The sequence below is a fragment of the Eurosta solidaginis genome, chromosome 1 (assembly GCF_040869045.1).
Source record: "Eurosta solidaginis isolate ZX-2024a chromosome 1, ASM4086904v1, whole genome shotgun sequence".
Lineage (NCBI taxonomy): Eukaryota > Metazoa > Arthropoda > Insecta > Diptera > Tephritidae > Eurosta > Eurosta solidaginis.
Genome location: NC_090319.1, coordinates 337718065 through 337742503, shown reverse-complemented (window position 1 = coordinate 337742503; position 24439 = coordinate 337718065). Strand labels below are relative to the sequence as shown.

Here is a 24439-nt window from a genome sequence, read left to right as displayed (position 1 = left end):
TGGATGGTTTACGGGATCCGTCCGGGATCATGTCGGGGTTATTTTGGGACTTATACGGGATCATTTGGGGTCTCCTCCGGCATCATTTCTGGATGGTTTTCGGGATCCGTCCGGGATCCCGTCGATGTCATTTCGGGACTATTTCGGCATCATTTGGGGTACCTTCCGGGATCAATTCTAGATGGTTTTCGGGATCCGTCCGGGATCCCGTCGGGGTCATTTTGGGACTTTTGCGGGATCATTTGGGGTCTCTTCCGGCATCATTTCTGGATGGTTTACGGGATCCGTCCGGGACCCTGTCGGGGTCATTTTGGGACTTTAGCGGGATCATTTGGGGTCTCCTCCGGCATCATTTCTGGATGGCTTACGGGATCCGTCCGGGATCCTGTCGGGGTCATTTTGGGACTTTTGCGGGATCATTTGGGGTCTCTTCCGGCATCATTTCTGGATGGTTTACGGGATCCGTCCGGGATCCTGTCGGGGTCATTTTGGGACTTTTGCGGGATCATTTGGGGTCTCTTCCGGCATCATTTCTGGATGGTTTACGGGATCCGTCCGGGACCCTGTCGGGGTCATTTTGGGACTTTAGCGGGATCATTTGGGGTCTCCTCCGGCATCATTTCTGGATGGCTTACGGGATCCGTCCGGGATCATGTCGGGGTTATTTTGGGACTTATACGGGATCATTTGGGGTCTCTCCCGGCATCATTTCTGGATGGTTTTCGGGATCCGTCCGGGATCCTGTCGGGGTCATTTTGGGACTTTTGCGGGATCATTTGGGGTCTCTTCCGACATCATTTCTGGATGGTTTACGGGATCCGTCCGGGATCCTGTCGGTGTCATTTTGGGACTTTTGCGGGATCATTTGGGGTCTCTTCCGGCATCATTTCTGGATGGTTTACGGGATCCGTCCGGGACCCTGTCGGGGTCATTTTGGGACTTTAGCGGGATCATTTGGGGTCTCCTCCGGCATCATTTCTGGATGGTTTTCGGGATCCGTCCGGGATCCCGTCGATGTCATTTCGGGACTATTTCGGCATCATTTGGGGTACCTTCCGGTATCAATTCTAGATGGTTTTCGGGATCCGCTCGGGATCCCGTCGGAGTCATTTCGGAATTTTTTCTCTACTAATACAGGATCATTTGGGGACCCTATCGGCATCATTTCTGGATGGTTTTCGGAATCCGTCCGCGATCCCGTCAGGGTCATTTCGGGACTATTTCGGGATAATTTGGGGTACCTGCCGGCATCATTTCTGGATGGTTTTCGGTATCTGTCCGGGATCCCGTCGGTGTCATTTTGGGACCATTTGGGGTCCATTCCGGCATCATTTCTGGATGGTTTTCGGGATCCGTTCGGGATCCTGTCGGGCTCATTTTGGGACTTTTGCGGGATCATTTGGGGTCTCTCCCGGCATCATTTCTGGATGGTTTTCGGGATCCGTCCGGGATCCTGTCGGGGTCATTTTGGGACTTTTGCGGGATCATTTGGGGTCTCTTCCGGCATCATTTCTGGATGGTTTACGAGATCCGTCCGGGATCCTGTCGGGGTCATTTTGGGACTTTTGCGAGATCATTTGGGGTCTCTTCCGGCATCATTTCTGTATGGTTTTCGGGTTCCGTCCGGGACCCTGTCGGGGTCATTTTGGGACTTTAGCGGGATCATTTGGGGTCTCTTCCGGCATCATTTCTGGATGGCTTACGGGATCCGTCCGGGATCCTGTCGGGGTTATTTTGGGACTTTTGCGGGATCATTTGGGGTCTCTCCCGGCATCATTTCTGGATGGTTTTCGGGATCCGTCCGGGATCCTGTCGGGGTCATTTTGGGACTTTTGCGGGATCATTTGGGGTCTCTTCGGGCATCATTTCTGGATGGTTTACAGGATCCGTCCGGGATCCTGTCGGGGTCATTTTGAGACTTTTGCGGGATCATTTGGGTCTCTTCCGGCATCATTTCTGTATGGTTTTCGGGATCCGTCCGGGATCCTGTTGGGGTCATTTTGGGAATTTTGCGGGATCATTTGGGGTCTCTTCCGGCATCATTTCTAGATGGTTTTCGGGATCCGTCCGGGATCACGTCGGAGTCATTTCGGAACTTTTTCTCGACTAATACAGGATCATTTGGGGACCCTTTCGGCATTATTTCTGGATAGTTTTAGGGATCCGTTCGGGATCCCGACGGGGTCATATCGGGACCATTTGGGGTACCTACCGGCATCATTTCTGGATGGTTTACGGGATCCGTCCGGGATCCTGTCGGGGTCATTTTGGGACTTTAGCGGGATCATTTGGGGTCTCCTCCGGCATCATTTCTGGATAGTTTCCGGATCCGTCCGGGATTCCGTCGGCGTAATTTCGGGACTATTAGGGGGTTATCTGGGGACCTTTCCGGCATCATTTCTGTATAGTTTTAGGGATCCGTTCGGGATCCCGACGGGGTCATATCGGGACCTTTGGGGTACCTACCGGCATCATTTCTGGTTGGTTTTCGGGATCCGTCCGGGATCATTTCGGGACTATTTCGGGATCATTTGGGTACCTACCTTCATCATTTCTGGATGATTTTCGGGATCCGTACGGGATCCCGTCGGGGTCATTTCAGGACTTTTTCGGGATCCGCCCGTGATCCCGGCGGGGTAATTTCGGGACTATTTCGGGATCATTTGGGGTACCTAGATGGATAGTTTTCGGGATTCGTCCGGGATCCCGTCTGGATCATTTCAGGACTATTTCGGGATCATTTTGGGACCCTTCCGGGATAATTTCTCTATGATTTTCGGGATCTGTTCGGGATCCCTTCGTAGTTTTTTCGCGACTTTATCTGGGATAAATTGCGGACCCTTTAGAGATCAATTCTGGATGGTTTTCGGTATCGGTCTGGGATCCCCTCAAGGTCATTTCGGGACTTTTTCGGGACTATTTCGGAATCATTTTGAGACCCCTCCGGCATAATTTCTGGGTGATTTTCGGGATCTGTCCGGGATCCCGACGGAGTTTTTTCGGGACTTTTTCCGGACTATTTCTGGATAATTTGCGGACGTTTCAGAGCTCAGTTCTGGATGATTTTCGGGATCTGTCCGGGATCCCGTCGGAGTTATTTCGGGGTAATTTTGGGACCCTTCCAGGATAATTTCTTCATGATTTTCGGGATGGGTCTGAGTTTTTCGTGACTTTCGGGACTATTTCGGGATCATTTGCGGAACCTTCAGAGATCAATTCTGGATGGTTTGTGGACTTTTCCGGGATCATTTGGGGATCCCTCCAGAGTCATTTCTGGATGGTTTTCGGGATCCCGTCAGGGTCATTTCGGGCCTTTTTCGTGACTACTATTTCGGAATCATTTTGGGACTCCTCCGGGATAATTTCTGGGCGATTTTCGGGATTTGTCCGGGATCCCGTCAGAGTTTTTTCGGGACTTTTTCGGACTATATCGGGATCATTTGCGGACCGTTCAGGAATCAAATCTGAATGGTTTTCGGGATCCGTCCGGGATCCCGTCAGGGTCATTTCGGGACTTTTCGTGACTACTTCGGGATTATTTTGGGACCCTTCCGGCATCATTTCTGGATAGTTTTCGAGATTTGTCCAGGGTCCCGTCAACATCATTTCGTGACTATTTGGTGTCATTTAGGGAAACTTCCGGGATCATTTTAGGTCTCTTCGAAACCGGTAATTCAGCACACATGGCCGTGGATTTACGGCAAATTATTCGTAATTAAAATTCGGTATGTTTTATCTTTAATATATCACAGCTTTTTCGTTCTATTTTTAAATGAATCCTGTAACGAACTATTACAACTATAATTAAAATTTTTGTAATATTTTAACCAACTAAATACCCGAAAAAGCAAACTGCTTTTATTTAAAAACTTCTTTTTGGTTTTAGCTAATTGTAGTTTCACTCCTTTGTTCTATGAGTAGTAATTCTTTCACCCCTGTCATATCAATTAATTTAACTTAGAAACAAAATGTATTTTTTTTAATTCGAAAAAAGTGTATTGTACTATTCATGTAAGCGTGCCCATCAGCTCAGTTAGTTCTTTTTTTTTACTGTATTAAAAAATAAAATACATTGACAGAAAAAATTTTTAAACAGACAACTTGATAAACAGGCTAACGTGAATAGCACATATATTTTATTTTCTCCTTGCGGACGGGGCCGCGGGTAAAGGCTAGTAAATTATAAAATATAAAATTTGGTCAAAGTGCGTTTAATAAAACAAAATAATAAAGTGTATAATGTTTAATGTGTGCCAGCATATTTGATGTAAGCCCAATTGACGTTCGGTTAGTAAGTGCCACAATGGTGTGATTTGTGCTCCGCATACGGTGTGGCATATGCCCTGTGTTCGCACCCCGGGCAAAGCAACATAAAAATTTTAGAAATAAAGTTTTTCAATTAGAAGACAATTTTTCTAAGCGGGGTTGCCCCTCGGAAGTGTTTGGTAAGCGCTACGAGTGTATTTCTTCCATGCCTCGCAGATGCCGTTCGGAGTCGGCATAAAACATGTAGGTCCCGTCCGGCCAATTTGTAGGGAAAATCAAGAGGAGCACGACGCAAATTGGAAGAAAAGCTCGGCCTTAGATCTCTTCGGAGGTTATCGCGCCTTACATTTATTTATTTCTATGGCAACATAGGTACTTTCGTACAAAGCTCTCGCAACAACTTTTTTTGTTCATTTGACTACTAAAACGGTCAATTACGAATCAACTATTTGTGCGCAGTTGATTCAACGTCTTGTTGCGATGGATAAAAAATAACAGAAATTTCGGTTGAATTGACCCGAATTTCGGTTGATTTTACCAGTCTTTTTCTTTCAGTGTATTGAACTTATGCTGAAACAGGGCGTTTTTCGAAAGTTTTCTGAGAAAGGAAATTTTCAGCGGCAGCTGAGATAGGGTCACATTCCACTCAACTGTCGATATTAAGCTTTAATGTGTTTTTACTACTTTAAGCTACGTCAACAGCAAGACCGTGAGCTAATCAAAACATCGTCGGCTGCCGCGGTAAAGAGGAAAGGGGCTGACCAAATTAAATTGAGGTGAAAACTAATACAAAAACACTTTGGATTTTTTTCTATAAAGATTCTCAGTAAAAGAATATGCTTTAGCCGATGTTGTTGGGTATCGGCACAGGCATAAAGCAGCACACAGCCTTAATACTTTCGGAGGTTTATCGCGTCAAGTTATTATTATCTTGGTAAATAACTTACGGTTTGCCGAAAATGTGGGCTGTGTTGGGTCTAGGACAGGGTTGGGTGATTTTGATTTGAATGAATCATGAATCCAAAAATAAAATTAGGGCTTCATTCTGTATTGCGAACGATAGCTGAGACGAACGATTTCGCCTCCAAAAGATTATGTACCTCCAAGACCCAGAATGTTTAAGCTATTTGTATACATCTTAAGACATTATAGTTTCCGAGCCATCGAGATCTACTAATGACTTCTTGAGTAGAATTTTTAGTCTTGTTTACGTCCTAAGTGGTAATTCTGAATTTTTTTTTAATTCGAGCTAGTTTTTAGATGGGGACCCATCCCTTCTCCCTTCTACTTTCCAAGCGTTTACAAATCACTCGGGGCAGAGCTTTATAAACAGACTGTGCTAGCACGTTTTCTCCTAAACCCGCATTACCTACATCTACCATCACTGACGAAGTCCAATTTAAAAGCTTGAGACGCCCGAAGGCATTGTCCAGGTATAATAACCATCATGAGCCTACAGTTCTCTCTTTTTATCGTTAAGAGTGACTTTGTTAGTTCAAGATCGTAAGACTTGCTCATAATTTTCGACACTTTGCAGCCTCGCGCTTGGTTCTGGGAAACTCTCGCCTTCTCTTAATCTCACGCAACCTGATTGGGACGTCTACGACAGAAGATAGAAGAGATGCTTTCTTTTCGTTTCCATCTATTCCCATATGCTTTGGAATCCAATATAGATGTATATTTATCTCTAACTCGATTCGTTCTAGGGATTGCTTACACTTAGTCAAGGCAACTATTTCCGCCTAAAAACACTGCACTGATCTGGCAGCTTGTAACATCTGTTTATTTCCGGATCAGCAAAGAAAGTATAACACAGCCCCTCCGTGAGATGGGCAGAATGACATACAGTGCAACTCTCGGAGTTACTTTCACCGCTCCTGTTATGCTAAGCGTTGATAGCCTGCATGAAGGCCTTCTTCGCCACGACATAAGATGTCCAGGTATGTATATTAGGGTGGGTCGATTTGTATGGACGAAAGTTAACCGTTATGGCGCTATCGATTTTTCGATAGGATTTGGGCTCAGGAAAAAAAGTTCCACTACGCATACCCAAAAAAATAATTTTCGAGCCAGCGAAATTTCATTTTTTTACTTTTTTCGACTTTGATTTTTAAGGTTTTTTTTCATGACCTACTAAAAAAATTTTGATATGTATAGGGTATACCCGACCCAAAAATGTCCGCTAAAAACGTTCGGACAGGGTATACCTGAAAATTTTACAATCAAATGAAAATTTTTTTAGTGAGTCATGAAAAAAATCTTAAAAATCAAAGTCGAAAAAAAGTAAAAAAATGAAATTTCGCAAGCTCGAAAATTGTTTTTTTGGGTATGCGCATTGGAATTTTTTTCCTGAGCCGAAATCCTATCGAAAAATCGATGGCGCGATATCGGTTAATAAATCGACCCAGTCTAATGTATGTATATCCCGAAGCGCCCCCGGATCCGTCAATACATTTTCAATGGAATCTATTTTTTTCTTATGACAACTGATCATCTGACAATCTGATTACGCATTGTGTGTGAAGAAACCCTCGTCGAACCGCCTGATCAGTTGATTTGGAAGTCAATCAGCAGGTTGCCGAGCTTTATCCTCGACTGAAATGAATAAAGTGTGGCACTTAATAGAGAAGAACCCAGTTTGATTTACGTGGAAAATCAAGTATTGAACACTTTTCTAAGACATGAAAATATGCTAACTTTGCCTCTAATTCACCTTTAACCTTTTTGAAAAGCTCTTAGTAAGCTGTGCGATGCTCATTTACTGATGACAATATCTTGGGTGTATTAGGATACAAACTGCCGAGGTAAACCTCCACAAAAATTGATGAATAGTCGCTTCAATTGTATATATAGTAACGAATTTAGGGATATTCCGCTTATTTGCAACCTTCTGCTAACGTTCGTATCGCTAAACTGTTGAATAAAACATTCCAATATTCTGTATTACAAAATGGTCTTTATTAGACTGCTTTGAAAGTACTTCACAATTAAACTTCACTTGGCAACTGATAGCGTGTTTAAAGCATAAAGCAAACTGATTGCTCATGTCTCAGCTGGTGCTGCTTTTATACTCTTCGGTTTCCTCGTTCGCATATTTCTAGGCGTTTCTTCTTCTAGAACTAGTTCGCTGAAGATTGCATACTTTTGTGAGTTTCTCAGAAATATGCATGTGAATGTGTGAGAACTACTTTGCTGATGATTGCATACTTTTGTGAGTATCTCTCCGCTGCTGTATGTACATACATATGTGTAGACATAATGATTGATTTGTTTATGTAGATACAAGTGACTGCTTAGTATCGGCTTAGAGATGATATTATCCCTTAATGTTGCTAATATTCGTCACAATATATTATCCAATCGCATCGTCTGTAAAGCTAGCTTTAACCAAGACTTTGTGGCTTGTTGTCGACAAGCCTGTAGTACACATATTTACGGTTCGATCAATCTTGATCATCAAGTGACCTAGTCTTGGGATGGAATTTCGCATCCAGTTTATAATGTTCCACTTCTGAAGTAGCTGAGAGGCTTTTGCAATGAAGAAATATCTCGTAACGTTTGCTAACCACTACTAGGGGGCGTGGTCTACTGAACAGACAAAATAAAATAAATCGATCAGCAATAGCTAAAAACAAAACAAAGTGTTCTAAAATTGCAAGCTAGATAAATACTCTAATTATTTAAGTAATTTGAGTTGTTTATTAGTAGCTTACGAGCTTTTACGTCACACACATCGTTGTGCACGCCCCAGGCTTTCCATACTCTCCATACTTTTAAAATCGAATGTTGTTCTAGTTCAACGATACATATTTGTAAAATATAAAATTAGTTCGAGTTGAGTATAAAAAGTGGAAGGTGCCTCGCCATCTCTTTTCAGAAAAGAAAGGGAAAGAAAAATGCAAAAGAAATAGGGGCGGAGAGAAATAGGAAGTGGACAGACAACGGATAGGAAAAGAGAAAGTTGGAGTGGGTAATAAAGTGTTGGAATACGGGGAGAAAAAAATAAGAGGAGGAATAGGAAGGGAAAGTGAAGGGAGGGAGGGGAAGATGCAGAGAAAAACGGAGAAGATAGGGAAGTAGTAGATAGGAGTAAAAGTGGTGCTAATGGAGGGTATGGAATGGAAATTTGAGGTATAGGAATAAAAAGTGAAAGCCTTGAAAAGAATAAATGAGGTAATATGAAGACAGAAGGGAGCGGGATAGAACTGGAAGGCCTGCTAGAGAATAGGAGCAAAAATAAAATTTAAAGGGGGAGGAAGAAGCAGATGGAACGAGGGACATAGGGAAATGATATACAATGGTTTTAATTACTTTTCAATTATTTTTATATCAACCGAGCTGCAGCGAGCGATGCAGCGTTTGTTATTATTTACATATGTTGTTGTAATTTATAATAATAAAGCGTTTGTATAGTTGATTGTTTTAAGCGCTTTTATGTTCTTACTAAAAAATGTCCAACAATACAGAATATGAGTAGGTGGTAGATTAGCTTCATTTTTATGATGGAGGAACCACCAATGAGTTTGACGTCAAATCAGAAACTTAGATAGGAAAGTAAAGAAAAGAGTTAGCTAAACTTCGAGACGCAGCTAAGTAGTTCAGTTGAAAACTGGCTGTCAGTGGGTGCACGCCGCACAAGCGGAAACAGCAATTGAAGTGATCTTCATCATTGATAAATAAAAACGTATCAATACATCACCTCATACATATGTATGTAGTATGCATGTACATCTGTATGTATGTGCTTTGCAATTACAAGTGATATTTAGTGCGACAAGATAAAAGCAATTCTGTTATCTATTAAACCAAAATTTATCAAAATGATGTCGTCTGATAAGTCTCAAAAAGTCAGTGTCAGTGTTATATGTGCAGGACAAAATGTATTGCCAAATGTGGAAAATGTGCCACATATGCAACATAGCACGAGGCGTAACTCTCAAAATATATCACAGTTTCCAAAGGTGGTAGTACATGACTACGAGGATGTGCTTGATATGATAGGTGTGTGTCTAATCAATTACTTGCAAGGAATAAAACCGATTCAAAATAAACTTTCGACTTATTTTCGTTTCACTTTTTTCGTCTCTGCGATATAAAACAAAACAAATTTTCAAAGTTTCTGAGAGAGCCATTTAACGGTTAGCTTGTTCTGATGCCATGCGTATTTGACAAATGCTGAAGGCTGTCGCCAAAAGTCTGTGACGCTACAAGCACAAATACTAGGGCTTTGATTAAAATCAGTGAGGCTCAACTTACTTTGCCTAAGATGGCTTGAATGCCATGCTCAAATATAGGTATCAAGCTATTTTAGAACGAAGGACTGCAAGTGTGTAATTAGTTTTTTCATTGGAACGGGTTTTCCTTAGACCAAAACCGGGCACGCAACTTGCATTTTAATGTGCCATTAGTTCTGTCTTCTCTGAATTTGATAAAGAGACAAAAAAAAAAGTGGATGTTGCAGTGAATGAGAACAAGACAAAGAATTTGCTGTCATTCAAGAAAGAACCGATTCTTTTACCGCTAGGCAACCACATCACTATTGCTTTATAAATACGTGGACTTTGTCTATCTGGGAACCAGCATTAGCAGCGAAAAATATACATGATTAATAATCAGAGGGAGAATAACTCTAGCCAACAAGTTTTTCATTAAACTGAGTAAGCAATTAAAAAGTAAACTGCTCACCCGAATAACTCTATAAGTCTTTCATTACACCTGTCCTGATGTAGGGCTCGGTATAAAGAACACGTTGTGAAAAAAAGGAAAGAGGTATTATGAGCTGGGTGAGCTTTACACAAATATGAAGATAGTATAATGAATAAAAGCCCAAAGGCTTTGCAGGCTGGGCCTTGTCGTGCGAATAGAAGAAAACCCTCTGGCCCATGAAGTATTTTTATGGGCACCCGTAATTCGAAACAGAGGAAGGAAGAGACCTCCACGAAAAGGGAAGAGACAGATGGAGAATGACTTGATCTGCTTCGTTGCTCGCAATTTTCGTCTGTGGTCGCGAAACAGGGATTTCTGGTGTGAGTTTTGATGAAACGGACAAAATCGTTTAGGTGGCAGTATCTTCTAGGATACCGAGCTTACTAAGCTCCAGTAGATGAAAATATCTTTATGGCCAACTCCTGTTGCCAAATATTCTGTCAAAGTAAGCTTAGACTAGAGCACTTTCTCCGTTTTATATGAAAAAAACAAAATTGGAAACTTTTTGCGTCTAATATAACGCAGAACGTGGGCGATTTCAGAAGAGACAAGCTTTGCGAAACAGCTGTTAACGTCTTTGTTCAGGCAGACTTTATGTTTTCTGGGCAGGGATATCTGCAAAGTGAATGCTCAGTACTTTATATCTTTTCCTCATATCAAGGGATCAGACAGAAAAGATTCGTTCGTTATATACTCCTATCAAACAATGGACTGTTAAATCGCAATTCATTGACCTAGGGAAAGATGAAGAATACTAATTAGAACTGAGAACTGCAAATGAAACTTGAAAAGGGATGGTGAGAGGATAATAATATCTTGGTGCTGTATATCTTCGAAGAGATTTAGGCCAAGGCTCTTTTCCGATTTGCAACGTTCTATTTTTTAACTTTTTTTTTAAATTGGTGGGACATGTTTTATTACGACTCCGAACGGCATCGCAAGGCAGATACAATTTCGATGAGGAGATTATCATAACGGAAATACACTCGGAGTGTTTGCCAAATCCTTGTCAAGGGGCGAGTTCAATTAGCAAATTTTTTCAAAGTATTTTGAAGCTGTTGCAGAGAGGTGCGTGTAATAAAAACATTACCTCTGATCGTTGAAATTTGACCATTTTGTAGACTGTGCTGCTTTTATCTACCGGCTACAAAACCGTAGATAATGATGTATGTTGGAACGATTTTCCATCATACCTTGTCAAATTTGCTTTGGAGACACCGGCTTCGGTCGTTGTGCCATCTTCAGTATCATTCTTTGTTCTTTCATCTTGTTGAAAAAAAAAAAAAGCAAAATGAACCCTAAACAATGCCCTAGAATAAGAAGATAACTTAGAACCGCAGCTGGAAGGAAAATCTCTAGTTCAAAACTGATACACTTTTAGTACATTCAGAACCACTACTAGTTCGCCCTCTATCCCTTTAACATGCTTTCGACTGGCGAATTTAACATGCCCATATCCTAGGTGAAAATTGTTGGAGAGTGTAGGAAAAAATTCCTACTCATAGTCGAAGCTGCTTAAAATTGGTAGCATTTTTTTGTATCCAAACCGTCGATTTTATAAGTGAAGAGAGTCTAGTCACTATCGAAATTGTACTTATTTGGCACTTTAGGCCTGGTTTTGAACTAAAGGTTTTTATCACTAGTTAATGACTTCCTTTCAGGGGCGATGTACTAGCAATGCATCATGTGTGACTCTACACCCCAAATTTTACCTACGACTGCTCTATAGGTGTGGAGAGCAATTATTTGTTTTAAGATTTTGTCATTGAATATTTCCCATAGTTAAGTTTATAGCCTTAAATAACGCTTTAGTGTTTAACTCCGCTTTAGAATGGGAGCTTGAAGGATAGTATTTTACATTGCTTGGTGAATAGAGGTGCTTCTACGAGGTTCAATGCGGTTTGCAGAAGCACGTATAGAGTTTGAAAATGTTTTCCAGTTGCTGTTAGAGTTATATGTAAGCGATAATCTGGCCACCAGTCCTTTTTAGCTTTAGTGGTAATATGTTCACCGTTAGATTCCTCATAGCATCACTAAGTCCAAAAACGGGACGTTCCAGTCGCATATATAGGAGAGACTCGATAACGGTTCGCGGATAGACGTTGATAAACGGTGTATACTAGGATATTGCTAACGCAAACTGATATGTAATTGTTGCATTATGTGAAACGGTGTCTGTCCCGTTTTCCGTTAAATCGAAATAACGGTCATGGCTTAAAAAAGAAAAAGAAAACGGTGTCAAGCGGTTACGGTTTCGGCTTCATTCCTCTGCTTACTTTGCTATATTAAGTATGCAATTATTCATAACTATTTATAAATTCGATAGGTTTCGGTTGTACACAATGGATAGTTTTAATAACCTGTGGCTTACTCTTGATGATGGTCATTAATGAGACAATGGGCATGAGTATTATAACGATTGCATCCCAATGTGATTTTGCTACTACCTCAGTTCATAAGGCCATAATGAGTGCGGCTAGTTTTGTGGGTAAGTACATAAATACATGATATCGCGGGGAAAGTTGTTAACTAAAATCTTCATGACAGCCTATTTTACACTAGTATGTTTAAAATAACTCTGCATATCCATTTTGTGCATAAATATGATGTGAGTTCGTCCACATGTTGCTGGCTAGGTCATGTAATGCGAATGGTTGAAGAAACATCGCCCAAAAAAGTATTTCAGTCGACACCGTAGTTTGAGAGCAGAGTAAGGGGGAGGCCTCCACTGAACTGGGAGAGTCAGGTGGAGGCGGACTTGACCTCCCTTGGTGTCCCTAATTGACGTCAGCTATCGCGAAACAGGCGGTTAAGCGCTAATTAGTGATGATGATGTTCGTCCTTGGTGTCCCCAATTGACGTCAGCTATCGCGAAACAGGCGGTTAAGCGCTAATTAGTGATGATGATGTTCGTCCACTTGTTTTGCAGTTCTATCAGCTCACGTTTCTGCAAGTGTAATTGTTATATTAGAAAGAAAAAATAATAATAAGTGATACACGCTTGCAAACATACATATCAGGAGCGGATCTAGGTGAAATCTTTTGGAGGGGTAGGCATAACTAGAAAAAAAAGGTTCTTGCCCATTTTGGATATCATTCCAAAATTTTTTCCGATGTAACCATATATACATAAAGAGGACCTATACCGTTGAGGCTATCCTGAAACATTATAATCCTAAACAAAGTCTTCATTCGTCTCAGAGAAAAAGTGGACCCCTGAGCACTTGCATTCGTGACTGCCACAAAAGTGCAAAGTATGTGAAACAATGCATTAAAACTAGGTCTTTGTTTTTTTTTTTTTTGGTGGACTCTCCCATATTTCGCCCCCTGTAAAATGGCCACTGTACATAGTTTGTTTATCTAATATGATTTGCTTGTCAACATACATACATATGGTGGCGATACTTGGATACATACATGCATTCAAATATACATCGCACATATTTATTTAACCAAAAACCATATTTTTCAAAAGACGAAGTTATATATATTAAACAATTTGAGATAAGCACCACACAAGGTCTCCTATTTGTAGTCCCAGACGGTTTGTTCAATAGCTCGTATTTCAGCGAAATCATTACTAAAGTTGTAACTCAGGAAGTCGGTTGGAAAGATTGGAATTGATAAAATAAAAACAGCCCCTAGAATAATATTTATTGGTAGGGCCCTTTACACAAAAACTTATATCAAAATTTTTCTTGTTCAATTGAAATAGGAAATTAAAATCAAATTATCTTAAATGTGTTATTGTAAACAAACAAGAGATATGAAGATGATATTAGTTACACGAAAAATGTTATAAGATATTGCAGGGAGATAAATTGAGTCAAATTTCATTGAGAACTCGAAGAACAATAAGTTTCTTGAATATAACAATTTACGATTCGGTTTTGAGGTTTATATAATGAGGCGAATATTAGCATTTCGATACATCACTATGCTGCTACTCAATAAATGCACAACAAAGTACAAGGCTATGAAGTGCTTAACAAACGGTTTGTCCTGAATACCCAGAAACCTGGGCATCATAACAGACATCTGATTGAAGAGGTCGTCGCCGTCCAGGAACTTAAGAAGTCATCCTCGTACGCACTATGAAGGAATTCAGCATACAAAAAGTCAGCGGCATAAAGAAATAGAGCACAAACAAGTTCTCAGCGACTTCTATAAAAAATTGTCAAATGCCAACAATTACCCGGTGATCACCATTCCCAAAGGCTGCCGCCACCTCTACTCTGAATATCAGCATTTATTCGGTGTGTATCTCAATAAGCTGATCATGAAGCTAAAAAGCTCCCTTAATATACATATCTCCATCCTTAAGTAAACATTTATAGTAAAGATTGACCCAATCAATACGGATAGTCGAAGACTTGATATTATTTCACTTTGGTTTATCACCCACTGCAGCCTTTCAGTTGCTGGTGATTCAAAAGTATTTCTCTTCTCTTTCTAACTTTGTTTTTATGGTTGCTTCTTTGCTCTTGTGGTAGACTTTCAGCTCTTCAGCTTTAGACACATCCGCCTTGTCGGTGTGGTTCCCTCTGGTTCTATAAAATAAGTCTCCGATTTTGACCTCTCCATTCACCCGCAAAATTTGTCCTTCACATACAGATTGCAATATCGTCGGTTTCTGTGACTGCCTTCAACATGACAACATGACTTCGATAAACTTTTAATAGAATTCCTCGTACATACATGTTTTTTTTAAGTTTGGACCTTTCTTTCTGGGATACTTTGATATATGGGGATGGCCATGGAATACAGATTTGACAGTCCCTGTAAACCTCCAGCGGCTTGGAATATACCCGCGGCAGGTATGCCTGATTCAAGGGATTGTGTGTACTACACAAGGGGATGTCATCGTAATTTATAGCTTCTCCAACCCAATTGTCGGCCTCACCTACCCGTGGCGAATCCTGTTACAAATATGCATGTATCATACACATATTTAGCAGGCGAGGCTCTGGCAAGCCCAAGCTTCTCATGAAACTAAGGGATGGAGCAGGATGGCTAAAAAGGTTAAATGTGGTTATATTAAATCTGTCCCGAGATGATAGCACTTACACCTAAATGGTGCTTGTTACCGGAACGTACCGGATCTATAGCCATCGATAATACCCCCAACAACAACAAAAACAACAACAACAACAAATTAAAAAACTACCTATATGTAAATTAAATTCGAAAATTTAATAATATTCTATTCTTCAGGTATTGCTATATTTTCATATGTTTGGGGTTACCTCAGCGATACAGTCGGACGTCGAGTGGTTTTGATCTACGCTACTTTTGGCGCATGTTTTTTTTCAGCCATCTCCATGTTCATAAGGAATTATTGGGCTTATGTTTTCATGCGCTTCGTCGTTGGCATTTTGTAAGTATTGAAATATAATGAATACCTTATACTTCCTAAAGCTTTGGCATTTAATTTGGAATAATAATATTGCCAACAGTATTGCAGGTCCCTCCTCAACAACATATGCGTTTTTAGCTGAGTTCTTTACGACGCGCCACCGTCCAATAGTGGTGAATTATTCCAGTTTGTTTGTTGGTGTATCAATGACGTATGTACCGGGTAAGATGATGAAATCTGAAAAATTTTTGTTACAATACTTTCTCTTCACAGCCGTTGCTTGGTTGGTGCTGTCAATGGATTGGACTCTGCAAATAACTTCAAGTTTCAACTTCCGACCATGGCATCTCTTGACGTTTTTTAATCTATTGCCAGGACTAATAGCGGTAGTGGTTTTATTATTTCTACCTGAAAGCCCTCAACTTTATTTATCCTTACGTAAAGAAAAAGAAGCTTTGAAAGCAGTTAACTGGATTTGTGAACTCAATACTGGCAACAACTTAACGCAGTTTGGTGTAAAAAATTTAAAAGCCGAAGTCTCCGTTGATGCCAATTGCGTGGTTTTGACGAGCCAGTCATGGTAAATTTCATCTAAACTTACATACATTAGAAAAAATATAATTATTAATGTTGATGATTCAGAATTTCCAAAATTCTTATCAACATTTAGAGGCTTGCAATGAATATTCTGAAAATTGGTAAATTTATGAATTGCGCAACAACAATGTCAGTTTTCATCAATTAAATTCTTCTGAGCCAGGGAAAGACATGTTAAAAAAATAGTTTATGGTATAATTCCTTTAAAATTTGACTAGCTTACATTTGAGACACTTTTCTTTCCGGGAAGTGGACCAGGGACCGACCTCTTCCAAAAAATCTAATTTATGGTATAATTTCCTTGAAATTTGGTGCAGGGTGCTTTTTTCACCAATTAAATATTCAAGAAACTTTCTTGACCAAGTTAATATTTGAGAACCATTTTATTCCGGGAGGAGGACCGACATATTCTAAAAAAAAATAATTTATGGTGAGATTTAATTGAAATTCGGTTCAACGTTACTTTCCCGGAACTTGACCAGGGACCGACCTCTTCAAAAAAATCGAATTTATGGTGCAACTTGCATAAAATTCGGTACAGGTTACCAAGCAAATGTTTAACAAACTTTGTACGGTGCGATTTGCTTGAAATTTTGTACAGGGGGACCTCTTTGACTAGCTTATTATTTGAGAAACTTTCTTACCGAGAAGTGGACGGGGGTTCGACCTATTGTATTAAATCGTATTAATATGGCGATTTGCCTAAGATTCGACAAAAGGGTACTCCTTTGTCTAGCTTAATATTTAAGAAATTTCTCTTTCCGGGAAGCGGATGAACCAGTGGCGTATCCAGAATTTTGCCAAGGGGGGGGGGGAGGGGTGACCAGACATTTATTTTAAGTTAAATAGATTTAAGACACACAGTAACTAGGTTTACTATAACACTCAATCTCTCAATAATTTCTTCCGGTGTTATTGGTACATTGCGATGAATCGCCAACATTGTCAAACCATTCAGCCGCTCCTTACATTTTATAAATAAAAATAAATAAAATGAGAGAAACTAAAAAAAAATAAAATAAAGTAAAATAATACAAAAATAAGTAAAATTAAAAAACAAAATACAAAATTAGCAAACAAGCAAAAGGTGTCAGTTTTTCATAAATCAAAACGAACTGAGATAGTCTTCGACGCAAATAAGCGAAATGAGCTAGCCTTCGACGCAAATAACGATCTGAGATAGTTTTTGTTGGGGCCGACGATATGGAATTTCATAAGTACTGTATACTCCACGACAAAATTAAACATTAATATTACCTTCCCACGAACCTAATTATATAGAGATTTTGATTTTCTATTGTATTTTTTTGCTAAATCAGAAGAAAAATTGGTAATTTTAATATAAATTACGAAGTAAAATAAGAAGTTGAGCGACGAAGGGGGGATTTATCCCCCCCCCCCCCCCCCCCCCCCCCCCCCCCCCCCAATCACCCTCCTGGATACACCACTGGGATGAACAGTCGACCTTTTCGTAAAAGTATTATGTACGGTACTATATTCTTGAAATTTGGTGCAGGGGTTCCTTTTCTACAAGCTTGCTATTTGGAACACTTTCTGCCTGGCAAGTGGTATTTTGGTTGAAGTTTGGTATAAGATACCTCTTTGATTATCTTAATATTTGATAAACTTCGCTTTCCGAGAAGTACAGCAATGACCGACCTCTTCCAAAAAATCTAATTTATGGTCCCATTTGCTTGAAATTTTGTAAAGGCCTCTTTGACCAAGTTAATATTTTAGAAACTTTTTATTCCAGGGAGTGGGCCAGGGGCCGATCTATTCTAAATAAATTATTTATGGTGCAATTTCCTTGAAATTTTGGTACAGGGGGACGGACTTCTTTGACTAGCTTATGGTTTGATAAACTTTCCTTTCCGGAAAGTGGTCGAGGGCTCGAACTACTTTTTTAAAACGTATATACGGGGATATTTGCTTGAGATTTAGTAAAACAGTACCTCTTTGCCTAGCTTAATATTTGAAAAAAAATTTCTTCCGGGAAGCTGATCAGTTAACGGCCTATTCATTATAATATCACTTAAGATGCGATTTCTAAAAATTTGGTACAGAGGTTCGTCTTCTACAAGCTTACTTCTTGGAGCTTTTTATGTCTGTTTGGTTAAAGTTTGGTAAGTTATTATTTGAAAAACCTTTTCGGAAAGTAGAGTAGGGACATTTTCCATGAAATCTAATTTATGGCGCGATTTGCTGGAAATTCGACAAAGGGTACCTCTTTGATCAAGCTAATTTTGTTTGTGGTGCGATTTTCTTGAAATTTGGTACAGGACTTCCTATTCTACAAGCCAAATATTTGGAACCACTTCTCTCTGGTACGCAGAGTAATGGTGCGATTTGATTGAAGTTTGATATAGAGGTACGTCTTTGAGAAAGTTAATACTTGAGAAACTTTTCATTCCGAGAAAGGATCATGGGCCAAACTATTCTAAAAAAATTATTTATGGTGCAATTACCTTGAAATTCGGTACAGTGGTCAAGATTATTATTTGATAAACTTTTCTTTTCGGAAACTGGATCAGGACCCAACATATTGTAATAAACGTAGTTCTGTTGTGATTTGCTTGAGATTTGGTACCTTGTATAAATAAAATAAATGTAAGGCGTGATAACCTTCGAAGAGATTTTAGGCCGAGCTTCTCTTCCAATTTGCGTCGAGCTCCTTTTAATTTTTCCTATAAATTGGCGGGACGGGACCTACCTGTTTTATGCCAACTCCGAACGATATCTGCAAAGCAGATGAGTTTCCACTGAGAAGCTTTTCGTGGCAGAAATACAATCGGAGTGTTTGCCAAATCACAGCTTAGAAAAATTTTTTGCTAATTGGAAAAACTTGTTTAACAAATTTTGCTGTTGTTTTGACCGTGGCGTGAACCCAGGATCCTCGGTGTGGTAGGCCTAGCTTAATATTCGAGAAACATCTTTTCAGTATGGGGACCAGTGGCGGACCTAATCGAATAAATCTAATTTATGGTCCATTTTTTTAAGTTTAGTACAAGAGTTCTTCTCCGACAAGCTTATTATTTGGAATTCTTTCTTTCAGAAGAAAAAGAGGAAAGGGAAAGCTGTACAAAAGTCATAGGCAGGAAAAGGGGAAAGGGAAACTAAGAGGTAGGAGAGATTCGAGAGGGGGAGAAAGAGAAGTCGAAAGGGAAGAAAATTTGAGGGAATGAAATTGCGAGTAGGAAACGGGCATAAAAATGTAGAAAGTTCGAGGGGAAGATGGGAATATAAGGAAGCAATAGAAGAGAAGGTGATGAAAAAAAAAAATGAAAGAGGTTGAGAGATGGGAAAGAATGTAGGTGTAGAAAAAAGAAAAACCGAGAAAGTGAAAGGGGTAGGATACGTCCCTTCTCGGACCAACTATTTACAGTAGGAGAGAGAGGCAAAAATATGCAGCAATTTGTTTTTGCAAAAGCTTCAATATGACTGGCAGAGTAGATATGTACATCACAAGTAAAAATATTATCGGATAGAAGAACGTCTCAACTATCTATCCAGATAATATGTATAAAAATGACTTCGGTTCTAAAAATTGTACCTGCGTTAATTTCATATCAGTCAAATTTGCTAGGAAGGAGGTATTCAACATTTGATATAGAGACTCCCTACATGAGGAGACTATGAGGAAAGTGGTGGAGGAAGAGGGAGTGGAACTGGAAGCGGTAGTGGGACTTGGACTATGAGTGAAAGTGGGAGTCGGCATAAAAATGGGAGTGTAAGTGCGAGTAGAGTTGGACGTGAGGTTAGGATTGGGAGGTGGAATGGGAGGGGAGGTAACTGTGGAAGTGGTAAAGGGACTAGGAGTAGAAGTGGGAGGGAGATAAATGGAATATGAGATGGAGAAAAAATTGTAACATTAATTAGATGAGTATGAAATGTATACTAGAGCCCGTATCGTGTAATATGACCACGGATGCAAAATCAATTGCACTCAAGTCATAAATATGAATCTGTCAAACTATTTATAAAAATTGTGAGAAAATATGGGTCTAATGACTTCGTATGGTCACTAGTAAATATATGTCATTACAAGGATTCAACATTTCAGTGCTATTGTGATTTACAAAATGGATTTAAATCATGGATCGTATAACGCGATATGGGCCCAGTTTGCGGGCTGAACAAGGTCTCTCTAGTGATATTTAAAGAACTTCATTTAACTTTCTTTAAATTTCATATTTCTTCTAACAATTTTAAAGCGGTGAAGCCATCAAGCATGTTTGGAAGGAAACTCGTCCGTTATTGCGTCGTCCATATGCTCTCAATTTCTTCATTTGCTGCTTTATTATGTGCGGCATGTTTTTCAGGTAATTATTAAAATAAATAATAAGGAATAGTAATGAATTCACGGCCACTCAAATATGCTTTATTACAATATTTTTCAGCTCTTCCGGCATGGGGCTCTGGTTTTCAGAAATACAAAATAGAGCCAGTTCGAACTCCAATAGTAATGCTGTGACAGTCTGCGAAATAATTGATAATTCTATATTAGCCAAGGAAGAGAGTGCAAACTTTACAAAGGTTTGTGCATCAATTACTTGTATTTTGAATATTTCTTTTAAAAATTGGATTGCTTTTTTTAGCCTAGGAATTTCTTCTTCAAAACAGTGCAATTTTTCTAAAACCAAGGAAACTTGTCTTATATACGGAAATTTTAGTGTTAATATGCCGCAAAATTATTCACGATTTCCGTGTTCCGTGAAAGTTTTTTATTTGGGCGTATCCTTTAAGTATAACGCTAATTTCACACAGAGGCTTAATGAAATGGTTAGTCAAGTTTTCTACATTAAAGCCCTACTTGAACTCAATCTACCATACAAAACACAAATTCTTAATGCCTAAACGAGTGTAAAATCCAGTCGGTTTTGCTTGGTGCTTCGAATTTTATTGTCAATGTAACAAATGACAATCAAAAATTAATTATTTTCAATAAGTTACGAAAAATAGAAAAACACGAAAAAAATCAAAATTTAATTTTCGCTGCATTTGCTGCAAAAGATAATATGGCTTTTCGAAAATTGGCACATATTGGGTTAGGTGCAACATCTATGGGTAGTTTCGCATGCATTTTATTTTGATTGTATTTATAGTTAAACGAAATATTTTTTGGAGCTCCTGACAGATGTTCGCTTAATGAAGCAAAAGCCCCTGTATGAAAAGGGAAACTTAATTATTTCATTAAATAGAATTGTGATTCGATAAAGTTTCTGTATGAAAACGGTATAACAGTGGCACTGAAGCGCTTTATTAATGAAATTAATAGATTTGTAAAACGTTGCGCAAGATATAAATATGTAGCACGGACCAGTGCTCCAAGCTTTCAAACAACGCGTCGCATTGAATGTTTAGCCCCAATGGGTTAAAATGTAAGAGTATTCCTGCGGTTAGGTACGCTTTTAGTAACTGGCGACTAAAATATATATATCCGATAGTTCGAGGGGTCGTAATATCGTTCCCGTGGGCTAGTTCTAAAAGGAGCTAAGATCGGATCGTACCGGTTTCATATCCTACATCCGCAACCTTCGTGGAGTGTTTTTCAGGTTGCAGCTACAAAAATAACTTACTATAAAAAGAGGGCCGTACGATTTCTGTAATTTTCTCATATGAGTTTCGAATCAGCTTGAAAAATGTTCACTGAATGGTGAAGGAAATTTTATTTTAAGGCATGACAATTTCTAAAAAATGCGAAATACGAAAGAATACGAAGAGGGAGAAAACGGGAAAAGTAGAATAGAGTCAGAGGTGTGGTAAAAGTAAAGGTAAAGGTAAAGGTAAAGGTAAAGGTAAAGGTAAAGGTAAAGGTAAAGGTAAAGGTAAAGGTAAAGGTAAAGGTAAAGGTAAAGGTAAAGGTAAAGGTAAAGGTAAAGGTAAAGGTAAAGGTAAAGGTAAAGGTAAAGGTAAAGGTAAAGGTAAAGGTAAAGGTAAAGATAAAGGTAAAGATAAAGGTAAAGGTAAAGGTATAGGTAAAGGTAAAGGTAAAGGTAAAGGCAAAGGTAAAGGTAAAGGTAAAGGTAAAGGTAAAGGTAAAGGTAAAGGTAAAAGTAAAGGTAAAGGTAAAGGTAAGGGTCAAGGTAAAGGTAAAGGTAAAGGTAAAGGGAAAGATAAAAGTAAATGTAAAGGTAAAGGTAAAGGTAAACGTAAAGGTAAAGGTAAAGGTAAAGGTAAGGGTGAAATAATGGACTGGTGTTTGAAGACGATAAGGTAAAAGGAAAGAGAGATGCGTAGTTGGAAAGGGACGAAAAGCTAATAAGGGAAGGCATAGGCAGAAGGAAAGGGAAAGACGGGGGTAAATTGAAGAAGGAGAGGGAAAATGAAGGGCAAAGAAGAAGGAAAGATAAATTAAAAGAGAAACAGAAACCGAAGGAAAAGGAGATGTAAAGGAAAATTGAAAGTGTCACGGAAATTGTAAGAATAGGAGAGAATGATCGGAAGGCAGAAAGAAAGGAAATGGAGACGGAGAAAGTTGTAGATCGTCGGTCGAAAGGGACATATAAAAATCTCTTTGATATACCACCATGTCTTTTACGTTATATGCAAAAAGATAGCATCTACCTCCAATTCATTTCGCCCATTTTCGGCAAATGTGGTGAAAATTCGATTTTGTTAATATACAGTTTGGAATAATTATTTATTGTATATTACATATGTATGTATATTAAAAAAAAATTATGCCATTTCAAATATGTATATCAATTAGAATGTCTTGAAACCTAGGGCTTAATTCTGTATTGCTAACGATAACGAACGATTCGCCTTCAAACGAATTCGTCTAGCATTAGTATTTTCTATCACTTTCGTTCGGTCCTTACGGTTTTTGCTCTATGTCAAACAGGAAGACGACAGCAAGTGTCAAATGATATGTTGCCATCGTTTAACATAGTGCAAATACACTAGCGATTCGTCGCTGAGACGAAACGAACGAGGCGGCCTTTATTTTCAAAGAAATTCACTATTTGTACGCAACGCCTTAAAGACTAATAAGCGATTTGTATAGTTAAAATTTTAGTTGTTGCGATCCCTGTAATTTCGTTCGTGGATAAATAATATGGAGCGAAATAATAAACTTCTGTTTCTAAAATTTTTCGATTAATGTTAAAGTATGCAATTAGTACTCACTTCAAACTAATTATGTTTCAGATTTGCAACGATAGCATTAGCGACAAAAGTTTCTTTGACTCAATTTCACTTGGCTTGTGTTTTGTTGTCGGCTATGCTTTAACGGGCGTGATTCTGAATATATTTGGACGAAAATCAACAATTATCGGATCGCTACTTCTTAGTGCATTATGCTGTGCAGCTTTACTTTGGCTCCGTCATCCGACAGCAGTCGTGGTATGTTTTATTATATTTCTAACCATGCCGGGATTGTGCGTAGCAACCTTAAGTAGTGCACTGGTTGATTTGGTACCTACACATTTACGGTAATTTTCACTTAACATTAATTGGCAAATTTGTCTTAACTTCCAAATGCATTATCTTCATAGCGGTAAAGCGATTTGTCTTTGCCTTATGATGGGACGTAGCGGGAGCGTTTTTGGCAGTAATATTATTGGCGTGCTGTTGGAGACGCATTGCATTTCGACCTTTGCCTTTTTCTCTGGCTGCGTATTTGGTAAATTTTAGTTCAATTGAACATTGCCAATATCTTACTGCAACTAACCTTTGTTTTATTTTCAGTATGCATGCTACTCACTATTTTATTGCCAATTTAAGTGCATTTTAAAACACTCAGAGCCTGTGAAATGAAGCGCAAGATCTAGGCATAGTTATGTAAATTATTGTTTATATTAAAACTAAAAATTGTAGTTAATTAGTTTTAAATACGTTGAATATATTAATTAGCCGCTCTTTTTTTTGAGAAAGGAGCATAAGTCCAGTTTGTAACGAATGTGTGTTAAAAATAATTTTAGTTAGTGGAATAGCTGTTTATACCGAACTAAAAGTAATAAAATTTTAGCAAAAGTGAATTTTTGGCCCTTTCATAATAATAATATATAATAAATAAGAATAATGATATGAGGTAATATTAGGTTAGGTTAGGTTGAAATGATCAATAAATTAAGACCTCACATAGACTGAATGTGCCTATAGTGTTACCGGAATTCGTTTGACGACCAAGCGGCAAAACCCCAATTTTTTCTATATGATTTGGGCTCAGGAAAAAAAGCTCCACTACGCATACCCCCAAAAAAATAAATAATTTTCGAGCCTTCGAAACTTAATTTTTTTACTTTTTTTCGACTTTGATTTTTAAAGTTTTTTTCATGACCTACTAAAAAAATTTTCATTTGATCGTAAAATTTTCATGTATACCCTGTATGTATAGCTTAAAAATGAAAGTAGAAAAAAGTCAAAAAAATAGAAATTTCGCAAGCCTTGAAAATTATTTTTTTGGGTATGCGTAGTAGACATTTTTTTCCTGAGCCCAAATCCTATCGAAAAATTGATGGCGCAATATCGGTTAACTTTCGTCCATAAAAATCGACCCACCCTAAAGTATAT

At 38.9% G+C, this 24439-nt stretch overlaps 1 protein-coding gene across 1 annotated transcript; it reads left to right on the top strand.

Moving 5' to 3' along the window:
* Positions 1-8336: 8336 nt before the first annotated feature.
* On the top strand, positions 8337-23904 carry LOC137237919 (synaptic vesicle glycoprotein 2B-like). The gene is made up of 10 exons (XM_067762288.1): positions 8337-9267; positions 12299-12460; positions 15187-15349; positions 15429-15550; positions 15602-15908; positions 20137-20244; positions 20323-20458; positions 23075-23358; positions 23422-23549; positions 23615-23904. Exons 1-10 carry the CDS (start codon positions 9087-9089, stop codon positions 23647-23649), a joined length of 1626 nt encoding a protein of 541 aa, XP_067618389.1. The 5' UTR covers positions 8337-9086; the 3' UTR covers positions 23650-23904.
* The last annotated feature ends 535 nt before the right edge of the window (positions 23905-24439 follow it).